The following is a 12,886-nucleotide window of genomic DNA, read 5'->3' on the forward strand; positions in this document are numbered from 1 at the left end:
CCAGGACTTCATCAGCCTGGCAGAGCTGTATAAAAGACGGGTACACACCTGTACTGGAATTGTATCACTGGGTAGTTGTGTGAACGCTTGAATACACATAATCCAGTAGTTTGTTTGCAACATGGTGCTGATGGTAACATTACAGAGCAATTGCGTTCCACTGAATAATAACAGGAATCAAAGATTTGACTGGCATCTTCCCCATGGAAGTATTTAAGTTAGAGCTTACGTTAGGTTAAGTATGAGAACCTCATGTCGAACACTTCATGGGGACCCTTAGAACAACACTGATCACGGTACAGAAATGACGGCTCGTACTGCATACAGTGTTGTGTTGTGAGAAGGAAGGGCTTTGGTGTGATGTGATGTTCTCTGCTGTTTTCTCCCATGGAGCTTCACATGGATATTTGACAGTGCTGTCAGCTTATTTCGAAGTCTGTTATTCCCACTGGGCTCCCTTCACATTCCAAGGACCCTGATCCACTACTGGCACCTCAGAGGAACTCCTGGCCCTATTTAACCCCTTTAGACTATATCTGACCACATCAGAAAGCTGATAGCCATCTGTGATGAAGGCAGTGGGGTTTTTTTTCTTTTTCTTTTAAAGCAAGGCTTTTGATACTATCTCCCATAACATCCTCCTCGACAAGCTGATGGAGTATAGGCTGGATAAGTGGACAGTGAGACCGAGCCTGGCAGCTCAGCCAGTTTTCTGAGGGCAGTGATCAGGGGCACAAAGTCCAGCTGGAGGCCAGTCAGTAGTGGTAAACCCCAGGGGTTGATATTCGATCCAAAATTAACATCTCCATTAATGGCCTGGATGCTGGAACAGAGTGTACCCTCTGCAAGTTTGCGGATGATACAAAACTGGGAGCAGCGGATGATACCTCAGCTGGTTGCACTGGCATTCAGAGGGACCTCAACATGCTGGAGGATGCAGAGAAGCTGGGAAGCATGATAAATACTTGCAGCCCATGAAAATTAATGGGACTGACAAATGGCATCTAGTGAAAAAAGAATTTTATATTAAACAAGTGCCCCAGGTCTGTTTGCAATCCTGAGAATTTTGAATTGTTGTAGAGTTTCAAAATAATCTGCAAAGCTCTGTCCTTTTTCCTTTCAGAGAGGAATTCAGAAGACTGAGTAACATTGGTACAAAAATCAACTTTAGGCATTGGCAAGTTGTTTAATAACCACACCTCTCTACCAGATTGCAGTGGAGGCAACTTTCTTTCTTTCTTGATTAATCAGCGGGATCTCAGCAGAGGCAGACCCAAAGAGAAAAACTTAGGTTCAGATATTTGAGGGCACTGTAAGCTGTCTTGTAAGGGTAAGACTGTCCCCTCTCAGGAGATATTAATGGTTATAGTCACCTGCGGTTGTCACTGCTTCAATACCATGAGGCAATATTTACTTTGAAGAATTTTACTCTTAATCTTTCTAGTGCTAGTCTTCTAAGTGCAAATGTAAAATAAGCACCTGGCTTCCACTGAAAAGTATTCTTGAGTTTTTCTAGGTCTCCTCCTCTGTCTAACACTCACAGAATATTTTCCTCTTCTCCATATTTCCTATGAGAGTACACATGATCTAATACATTTAATAATGGTTACTTGAAGCTATTTTAAATCTTTTTCTTCTTCTGTATGTGATCTTAACTTTCTTGGTAGTTTATCAATTTGTGCCACTGTTGCTGTTTATAGTTGAAGATACTGACTCAGTATTTCTGTTTGGGAATAAATTGCTCAGAAGTCACACAGCTATTAGCCGTATTTTTGCATATTCCTGTTGCACTCTGATGCACTGCTAAGCTAACTTTCTACCAACTTCACAGTAACAGTGGGTTTTCACTAAAATCACCGTATTGCAGCTGTCTAATATCATATATTGGAAGTCCTCTAACTCCTGTCTTTATTACTATGAGTGGTGGAGATGGTGAGGCTGGGTGAATGCCTTCTGGGCTAGCACAAAACTGGGAGAAACCGTTACTGTTATCTGTGCTGCAGTGCTCTTCTGTGATGTGCTTTCTCCCAGCAAGCCTCTTTCTGTGATTCTGGCAATTTGCTTCCCTGACGTTTTCATGCTTATTTTTCTTTTTTTGGTAACAGGAATAATGCCTGTAGATGTTTCTGCATATCATACGGTCTTGAAAGGGCTTTTTCATGCTTTCCATAAAGACAAATTCATTTTCTCTTGCTGATACTAGGAAATGATTCCCTAATTGTGCCATCTGTTCTAATAGCACGGCAGCCTTATTAGCTTAAATTAGAACAAAGCACTGCTCTGGTTATTCCTGTTCTATGTATATTCAGAATGTCATATAACGTCTCAGTAAGCTGTCAATTACTGTACTATTTTTAGAATAAAATGTTTTCTGAATGTCAGAGTTTAAATCAAGGAGTAAAAATTTGAAGTAATGGAGGTAGCAGAGGAAAGAGACATATAGTGAACAAATGTATTTTTAATGGAAAAGATTAACACACAATGTTGCTTCTGTTATAGGACAGCTATGGGATGAACAAGACAAATGCTAGTCTCTGCTCATTCATGAAGTTTCCATAGTTTTGCAAGAGAACTTGATTTGTGATTAGGCACTTGTTAACTCTTCTAATGTATTAAAAATAGTGGTGTTATTACTGTTTTCATGTTATATTAAATTTAAATACTTTTGGCAGATCTTAGCAGTTAATGGCAGGCATTTATGCATTTTCTTCCTGATCCTTAATATTTTTGTTACTTATCATTCCATGTAGTAATTAATTACCATGTAATTTTTCACAGTGAGGGCCATGGGAAGTTGACGGTATTTTCAGTGAAAGCTATGTTAGCGACAATGTGCGGTGGGAAAATTCTGGACAAACTAAGATGTAAGTATTCTCAAGCAAATCAAGCCATTATATGAAATATTTGGCTTCCAAAACTTGCTGGTTCACATATTTTGGTCACATGTTTTATTGTATTAAGTTCTGAAAACTAACTTTTTTGCTTCTTCAGCAATCTTTAAACTGATGGGAAGCTTGCTATATTAAGATTTTTGTAACACATGCCACCTACTGGCCATAGAACATACTGAGTTTGTTACGGAATAGGCTTTACCTGTATATTTGTGTATACTGAAATGCTCGGGCTCTTTTTTAAATGTAAAACTGTAAGTTTGAATTTTCTGACAGTAATCTTAAATTAGGTACCAGTTTTTTGGGGGATGTTGGAGGGCTTCTGTGCATCTTCTACTTCATTTGAGGCTCTCTGCCTTGTTTTGGTTAATTCCAGCTTCTTATTTTTTAATTGTATTTCTGTTCTCTGTTCCTCAGTCTTACTTCCTGTTTTTCTTGTTTCCATGAACATGCTATCCATAAACGTTGTCTTTTGTTCTTTAGTAGTAATTTTTGTGTTCTGTGTCTCAATGGCAAGGCATACTGTTGTTTATGGTGTGGGTGGGGGTTTGTTTTAGTCCCCCCCGTCCCCCCAAACCTTGAGTAGATGGAAGTTAGTATTACTGGCAGTGCCAGGCTTACTGTTCAGATCCTGCCATTTTAACCTCATGCTGAATTCCCTTTATAAAAGTTAGTTTGTAAGAATTTGTTTCTTCTGGTCACCATGCCTGTCATTCACTCTAATACTTTAGGCTTCTCTGCAGTATTAAATTATTTCTTTATTTGTTTTAAAACAATAGAAAATATTAGTGAACTGAATGAAACTACTTGATAAGGCCGGAAAAACAATTGGCAATGAGAAGTCATTGCATGGGCATGTTACTCTTAGGGTTGCACATGGTTCAGTATTGAGGGAGATCACAAAAGATGAGCAGTTCAGAATGAGCCTGGGACAGAAGAGGGTATTACTGAAACGCATGTAGAAAATAGAAGAGCGACCTTTTAATGGAAAGGGCGATTAATCATCGGAATTAAATGTTATAGGAACCAATAAACTTTTGATGTTGTCAGACAAAGACTAGATACCATTTAGAGAATTATGCTTAGCTACAAGACATTGGTTCAAAAAGTGAATAGTAAAGACATTTTCACCTGAAGGACAGCTGATTTAATAGTCCTACTTAACAGATCTGTCAGTCTTAAAGAAAAATCTGTGCGTTTAATGAGTTTCTCTCTCTTTATAGTGTCCGCTTTTCTTCATAGTATTTGAAGCTCCCTTTATCTTTTTTTCCTAATTCTGTTGACTCCTGTTTCCTTTCCTTCTATAACTTTTCTTTTTGTAAAAATTCTTAACTGACACTCATACAAGTTGAAAGAAATTCTTTTGACCAGTTTCAGTAAATACTGCTGTTTCTTATAGCTTTGTTATGTCCTTGTTGTCCTGCCTTTTACTTAATTCTTTCTTAAATCTCATCAGCTGATGTTTAATTTGCCTTGTAATTCCAGGACCTCTCCTCAGTATCTGCTGTCCCTATTTTCCTGACACGCTTTTGTTTGGATGTGCAGCATCATTTTCCAAAGAGCATATGACTTTTGTGTTTGACATGTGCTTTGCAGAGTAACACTTTTCTTTTCTTTTCTTTTTTTTTTTAATTTAGTGTTAAAACTCATTTCTTCTTTGTCATTCATTCACACTGACTTCCCACCATTTGATATTCTCAGGCTAGTTTTTATGACAGGGTTAGTTGACCATGCCTCTATGAAATCTCTTTTGGGGGTGAGTGATGTTGTTCTATCAGATATAATATCTTATGAGTCAACTGAGAAAGAAAAATTTGTCTGTCCGTGACTGTAAATCTAATACGACTTGCCAGTGCTTTGTGAGGTCTTGCCAGTTTCTTCACTTGCGCTGCCTGGTGTGGCGGCTCCTCTGTCCCTCCCAGGCCCTGTTCCTCATCTCAGCTTAGATGGGAAGTTAAAGACTGGAACCTCCAAACTATTATTCTCTGAAATGCTCACGGTGCCGTGCGTAGGGTTAGACACGGGGAGATTTTGGGAATAGAGGAAACGTGTACAGGAGGGAATAGCTTTCTCTAGACCAAGGTAGAACCAGGCTGTTAGTGTTTCAAACACAAGACTATAGGAGAGTTCATATGGAAAACTGTGGAAAATTAGAAATGCATGATTCGGGATAGTAGGATCTTGTGTGATTCAAGATCAGGATTCAGGATCTTGTAGGACTGAAGTTGTAAAATCTTGATGATAAACTGAAGTGAAAGGGGAGAAGCAGACAGAATTCAGGTAAGAAATGATAAAGAGCAATCTGAATGAACAGTCCTGTTAAACAGGGCATCAAAAATAGAAAAAGTGGACCAAGTGCATATGTGTTTTTAGAAGAATATTAGAAGTCTAAATAATAAGGTGAGGGCATGAGAAATTATAATTTAAAACAGGAGATTGATGAAATAATTTCAGAATTTGGAGGAAGGAAGATAATCATTAAGATATCGAAATGCTAAGATGCAAATTACATGGAAAAGACAGAGGTTGTGGCGGATAGAAGATCTTAAAATATTAAAGAAAGTTTAGAGTAAAATCGGGTAAATAAGTTACTATAAGACTGGTAGCAAAGAATGCACTCTGGACTGAAACTCCAGAGCTAAATAGAAAGTGAACAACACTGGGACAATGCTGTTGCCCACCTGATTAAGGTAGCAACAATGAATGTGATATTTTGAGAGGAACTGGGGAGGACATAATGTCAGTGATGTCCCACTGGGTAAATGATATGATGATTATCTGTTACTAAGCTAAGACCAAATTTTTAGATGTTGCATTAAAAACTGCTTCATGGAAAAGCTGGTCAGATAACTTACAACGGAGAAAGCAGGTATTGGGCAATGCGCACAAATTTTTTTTAAAAAATATTGTTGAAGGACCTCCTCATAACGGTCACTATAGCGTAGATTCTCTATCCTTTCGTGGCAACAGAAGTAGAAGAATTTACCATGGCAGTATATGTTACAATTCCAAAAGTATCTACATAAAAATGAAACAGCTTGTTTAAAAACAACCAAAGGCCCATCCAAAAGGTGAAATCTTTGCAGGAATCATGGAGACTGCTTAAAGATATGCTAGTAGATGGAAAGCTCATAGTTCCGTCTGCTAAAAATTCTTTAGAAAGACTCTAAAGGGCCTTTAGAGTCTTTCTTTAGTCTTTCTAAAGAGGGTCTTTAGAAACACTCTCCCTCTTCCCCAAGAAACAACCTACCAGACCACAATAACAAAACAGTTATACTGTGGGTAAGAGAGGCTGTTGGAGGTAGGAAGGCACCTATCAACCTGAAGCTTTTTAAAAAATACTGTGCAAACTGCATCAGTTTAAATATGAACACAATAAGGCAGGTCAATAAATAATTTCAGGGGAAAATTGCAGAAGATGCAAAAAAGGAAAAATAAATACTCTTTTTTTCAATTATATCTGAAGGAGGATGCTCTGCAGGGAAGTATATAGGGCAAGCAGAGAATCAAGATAGGAAAGGAGTGCCCTGAGAAGATAGTGGTATAGTAGAAAACCTAAGGGATGTTTCTTATCCATGTGAGTCATGGATTTGCTTAGCAAAGTGTCATGCTGTAGCTCTTCTGAGGGAAGAGGAGAAAGAAGGAAGTGTGTCTTACTGTTAGTGGAATAAGTTTTTGAATAACACCAGAACTCAAGAAAAGTAATAAAATAACGGAACTATTAACTATTGTAGGTTACCTGTCTTTCTGAAAACTTTCTCAGGACCAAAGGAGCAGGAGAAAGAAAATATGATGTAAAGTCTGGGAGGAGAGATGTGGGGACCTGCAGATCTGTATATCTGACATCCATTCTGGGTAAATTGTTAGTAGTAAATTAGTTGATTAGATTTTATTGTGGGGGAAAATGGCTTTTGTAAAGGAACATCTCATAAAACTATACAAGTTCCTTAAAGGAGGTAGTAAAAAGATGGACAAGGAAGTTCTGGCTGATACAGCCTTGAATTTCCAAAAGACAATCAAGAAGGTCTATTACCAAAGGCTCTTAAAGAAATTTAGTTTTGATGAAAGGGATGAAAGGTAAGGTCCTCGCATGAGTAAATGATTAATTAAAATCAACCAGTGAAGAGCAATAAAGATCCTTTTTCTATATTGAGATTGGTGTTCAGTGCTGGGCTTAAACTATGTCTAACACTGTTATAAATGATCTGGAAAAATATAGTGAACAGGAATGTGAGAGTTCGCTGATGATGCAAAGTAATTCAGTGTAGTAAAAACTAAAATATACTATGCAGAGTCATAGAAAGATGTGACAACGCTGAATAACTGTGCAATGAAAAGGTAGGTGAATTCAGTGTGAATCTATGGAAGATGGTGCATGCTGGAGGAGTTGGGGTGTAATCCTAATTTCTTGCACACAGGTTAGCTAAAAAGCAGTTGTTATTGCTCAGATAAGCGATCTTGGAGTTACAGTTCTGTGAAAATGTTGGCTATATGTTTAGTAATGGCCAATAAAGCAAATCAAATGTTGCAAATATTGGGAAGTACGTAAAGAACAAAATAGCGAGCATTATTAAGGCACTGTGTTCATCCATGATACGTCTGTGCTTTGAACGATTAGTGCTGTTGTAGTGTGCATCACTGTACCTTTTCCAGTTCTGCTGTATCTTTTCTGAGAAGAACCAGAAAGATCATCAAAGGTATGAAAAGCCTTTTGTATAAGGAACAACTAGATAGAGTAGTAATCTTCAACCCCGAAAGAAAAATGTAGGGGATGGGATAGAGTTTTATATAATCATGAACATCATGTTTGTAGTGAGTAGGGAACAACTGTTCCTTTTCCCTTCCTATGCAAGAACTAAAGGGCATCAGCTGAAATGAGCATGTGACAGATTCAAACAACACACAACCATGTTTCTTTAAGCCATTAAACTTTGTCAAAGTATGTTGCCCGTACCAAACTCTTGTAGTGTCCAATTACTCCTTGACCCAATTTCACTGAAGGCAACTCCATCAAGGCTTACTAAATACAAACTCACTATCAGCGAGTGGAAGAATGTTCTGGGGAATGTACTTGCCTTAGCCATCTGCTATTGGGATGAACAGGCTTTTTGTTTGAGCTTCATCAGCTGTTATTATATTCTTTATTTCTTCTTCTGTTCATTACAAATATGCTGTTTTATTTTTGCCTTTCCTGTCTTTCCCACTTGTCTCTCTGGTTTCGGATCCATTTCATTATCGAACTACTTCTGTTTCTAATTTACTCCTGTTCTCTTGATTTCCCCCTCTACCACCTCCACTCTGTTTTGCAAATGGTCTGTCAGTTCCAACTCGGTTGGAACATCAGGCCTTCTGGAAATCCAGTAATTTGTAGTTAGGGTGGTTTTTTTTTTTAATCTTATAATTTATATGAATGATAGTAATTTTGGTCTCTGTGCTTGCATATGTACAGGCTTTATTTTCTGAATTCTGAAAATTTAAGCAAATGAAGGGTTTTTCATTCCATACAGTGTCTGAAAGTACATGTGAAATGGGAGTTGTTCAGTGACATCCACTTGTTCTCAGTGGAAAAGACTTGGATGTTGGAAGACTTCATTTTGGCATTCAAATAGATTCATTGTGAAGTAATTAGTGTCTCCTTTCTCATTATTTCTGCAAGTAGATTACAAACAGCACTTGGTTTCAAGTAAGTCAGGGTTCCACCTTGTTAATTCTGAGTGCTGTCCAGTTTTTCTAATGATTAGCTCTACCTGAACAGTGCTCCTTGGCTTCCTTTGCTCACAAACTCCTTTTTTCTCTCCCCATCCGGCTCTGATAAGACTTCACATAATAATGTATGCTAAATATTAGGTTTAACATCAATAAAGGCCTTCAAAGCTAATCTGCTGTTGGTGAATTAGCCTGGCTGTGGGGTTTTGGTTTGGTGGAATGGAGGGATTGGGTTTTAGAAGCTTTTTATTTGTTTATTTATTTATTTTGGAGGAGTGGGAGTAAAGAGGGCTTTTCTTTTGGTCCTAATTAGTGGTTCAAAGTAATAATAATATATGGTTTGTTGTGGTGTTGCATCTATTCAAATAGAGCAAGCTCAGCGTATGCTTTTTATATCTTATTTGTCTATAACATAAAGTCTAGGAGTTGTCAGATCCGGTAGTCTGATAGAGGTAGGACTGCTGCAACTCCGTATGCCCAGACCTACCAGTGGCGAGGCTGGACACCTGTTCCCAGCAGGCGCGTATACACAGACGCACACGCAACCAGCCGCACGGATCGGCATAGACGGAAAATACTCGGGCAAGCACGAACAGTACCAGCGGCCTGATCCTGTTCCCCTCTCCAGCTGTAAAGCTGTAGCATCCCAGGTTGAATAGAAGAATATTGAGTGATACAAAAGTCAAAAGCCTTGCTAAAGTTGAGGTGAACGACATCCAGAAATTCAGTCATTTTATCGTAGAAGGCAGTCAAGCTAGTCAGGTGTGATTCACCCTTTCGTAGATCCACTGCGACTGCTCCCAGTCACCTTCTTCGCTTGCCCGGAAATGTGTTTGAAGAAGACTTGCTCCATGATTTTCCGAGGAACTGCAGTGAGACTGGCTGGCCTGTGTTTCCTCAGATTGTCATTATGGTATTATGTATTTTGAATTAAGACCAGAAAAACTGCAGCCCTGGCAGAAGCACAGCCAAGCTAGTTTGTCTATATTAAATTGATTTTCTGGGCTTTTACTGATAATAATTCTAGTGTTTAGCAAATACTGTATGAATTTGTAGGGTTAAATTTGACAACTTCATAAGAACTGAGACACAGGATACACCCAGGGCAGTTATCCTAGAAAATGATATTGCCTTTTTTTGTTTGTTTTGTTTTTAACTTGGGGAAATGGTTGAGCCTTCAGCTGAAACTGCCAAGCATCAGGCAGATGCCTTGAATGGAAAACACAGAACAGTTGATTTTGGCAAAATTATAAGCAGGTGAAAAGAAACTCGAGGGAAGTGTTGGAAAATTTTATGAGTAGCTGGTATTACGAGCTCTATTTATAAAGTAAAAGTTCTCCTACAGATATTTAGAAAAAGGAAATCTTAAATTGCACAAGCACCGTTTTATTTTGGCTTTTTTGGGAATGGAGCAGTGGTTTTTATAGTTCTGATTTTTCTTCATTCTCCCTGGTAAATAATGAATGTTTATAATGTAGTAGCATTGAACTGAAATTTTATGAGAATTGAAGTATGATACCACGTCATCAGGAAATTTTATTAGCACATGCCAATTGCTCTCACAACATTGTTTAAACAACAATTTACTTGTTTGACCTTAAGGTAGGCTCCTGAGATATTACACTGTGAGCCTCTCAAACGCTTTAGTTTGAGGGTTTTTTCTTTTAAGATAATATACTGCCCTCTAAAAGAGGACATTACTGTATGATTATCCTACTAATCTCCATCTTCTCCAATTTCACTAGTAATTTCCCATGTGGAAATTTCCCACAAGGATGAGTTCAACTTCACTCTGACTAGAAAATCCCTTTTCTTATGACAGCAAGATATAGGTTAGTGTTCTTTAATTTACCCTTGATATATCCTGTGCTGTTTATCTCATTTCCTGTTTATTTTCATAGCTTTAATTACTTTCTCCTTAAAATCTTTTTTTTAACCCTTACATGCTGTTCAGTTCAGATTAATAGACTCTATTTACCCAGATCATTTCTGTCCTTTTTTAAATGCAAGTACTGTCATGTTCCAACCGTGTTATACCAATCTCACCTTGGCAGATTTATTACTAGCTCTTCGTTTTTTGTGCATGTGCCAGTTCTGGAGTGAATCTTGACTGGATTAGGATTCTGTGGGTTTGTTTCTGTTTAGTTTTAGTTATTTCCATAGTTTCCGTTTGTATCCATTGCTGAACCTGTCTTGGCTTCCACATTCAGTTTTCAGGTTAAATAGCACTTTTGTGCTTGGCTTAAATTCTCTAAGATACAGCTTTTTTTTAATATTTCACCCAACCCCCATTTCCCACTGGATTTTTTTTTCTTATTGCTAATATGACTTATAATATCATTTGGTCAGCAAGGTCTTCAGGCCTTCCCTTCAATTTTGTCCATTTATCCTGTGATACAAATTGCAGATAGTTTCAGCACCCTTAACCAACACATTCTAGACCTCTTCATGAGCTATTTCATTCAAGAGATTTAAATAATTTCTCTGCTTTACTGGAAATATGCCATTTGGAATAAAATCTTTTTTACAGTCATAGTTTTGATCACTTAACCTTATTTTCTATCAATATGTCCTCTATAAAGTTTAATTATTTATGGTGTCTTAAATAACAGAATTCTTTACTAAACAGCCACTGAATCATCTATGAGGTTTTCATCACGCCTTGGAATATTTTAGCTCTTACTAATGTTAGTGCTGTTATTAGAGAAATATTTCTTCCTAGCATAATTTGACTCTGCAGATGTATCAGAGACCCAGCTTTACAGTATGAGAACTGTCTTTCCCAAAGAGATTTTTGATCCCAGGACATTTCTGTTTTATCTGTACACAGCTTTTCTAATACTTTGTGCTCTGACATCATTCTCCTTTAATAGTATCTAACCATCTTTTCCTATATTTTTATTTTTCTTGAACAATACGTATCCTTTAATACCCAGCCTCGAGTTATTATCTCTGTTCTTCTGTGTTCAGTTGGAACTCATTCCATTAACAAACTCTTTGTGTAATTTCTTTAAGGTAATTTGAAAACTGGCTATCTGAGAAAGTCAGCTGCTAGACTCAAGGGGTTTGTATTTAGGGGAGGAGAAGGTGAGGGAGTGAGAGACACAGTGAGGACAAGCTGAGGGTAAGGGAGGGATAAACTCCTTTGCTGTGATAAAGTAACAGCTAGAAGAGCGTACCGTGGCAGTTGAGTGCTCCATTTTAGGTCTCTCCATTATTTTTACAGCAGGTAGCAGTGAATTTAGAAAAACATTTTCATGTTGAGGTACCTAGATAATTAAAATCCCGGTCAAAGTAAATGTCAGCCGGGTATCTGTAATTGATTACCCTAGTGACAGGAGGAGAGGCAGTGGGCACAGGCTGAAATAGGGGAAATCCCACATGGTTATCAACCCTAACTTAGCTGTTCAGCTTGCTTCCTCGCTATGTCTAGGGTCTTCTATAGCAAGTCAGTTCTCATTCTTACAACACAAATAAAGCAAAGGTGAAGTCTCAAGTCAAGGCCAGCGAAACCCTTTTTATCCCAAGTAAGACACAGATCAAGCAGAGTAGAAGGGTAAATTTTTAGACTTGCCCTTTCAGGTGGTCAGGATACATCTCAGGTTTATCAGACATGCCTGCTTTTAATTTGGGCGGCAGGCATTGTTGCAGACCCTCTCAGTCTGTCCGTCTAATCCCTGGGGTCAGTCTGTCTGGTTAGAGCTGTTGTGCAGCCTTTACTTAAGGAAAGATTCCTAGCAGCATCCAAATGCTGAATGAGGGGACTGCACACATTCTCCAGGCATGTGAAATTGGACTCTTTTGGTCTTCAGTGCCAGCTGGGCATGTGTTTGCACTGGATACTTCATGTCCTGCCTTTCCGCTTGAGAACATGAAGGCTCAGCTGTCCTGTGGTTTTCCTGTTTGTACAGGGCCCAGATGGTACGAGGCTCCACGCCGACAGGGAGCGAACACAGGGTGCAATACAGACGAGAGATCTCAAAAAAATCGCAGTTACTGTTCCTTCCCCGAAACTGTTTTTTACAGATAATAAGCCCTCTACTAGCTTAATAGGTGAGGGTCTTTTGAGCTTATTCATATGCGTAATGATGTGGTCTCAGATAAACATGTGCTGTGCAATAGCTTGTACAGAATAGATTGGGAAGTGATAAGTTCATTTTGGAACTTAAATTAAATGTTCTTAATGTATTAAAATTTAATTGATGCTTTTACCATATGGAGAATAATTGAGAATTTTCCTTACATTTTAAAACTGAAAATAAGAATCAACACTTAAATTTACTGTGGGG

General features: G+C 38.2%; 1 protein-coding gene across 10 annotated transcripts in view; it reads left to right on the forward strand.

Annotated features, from left to right (window-relative positions):
• Positions 1-12,886, forward strand: part of DTNB (dystrobrevin beta) — a 218,432-nt gene that overhangs the window by 26,028 nt on the left and 179,518 nt on the right. For all 10 annotated transcript variants that reach the window (XM_067294496.1, XM_067294497.1, XM_067294500.1 and 7 more), the window contains one exon: positions 2,779-2,864. In XM_067294496.1, coding sequence (XP_067150597.1) covers positions 2,779-2,864 — 86 coding nt within the window. The remainder of the gene's footprint in view (positions 1-2,778; positions 2,865-12,886) is intronic.

Source organism: Apteryx mantelli, chromosome 3 (assembly GCF_036417845.1).
Source record: "Apteryx mantelli isolate bAptMan1 chromosome 3, bAptMan1.hap1, whole genome shotgun sequence".
In the NCBI taxonomy this organism is placed as follows: Eukaryota; Metazoa; Chordata; class Aves; order Apterygiformes; family Apterygidae; genus Apteryx; species Apteryx mantelli.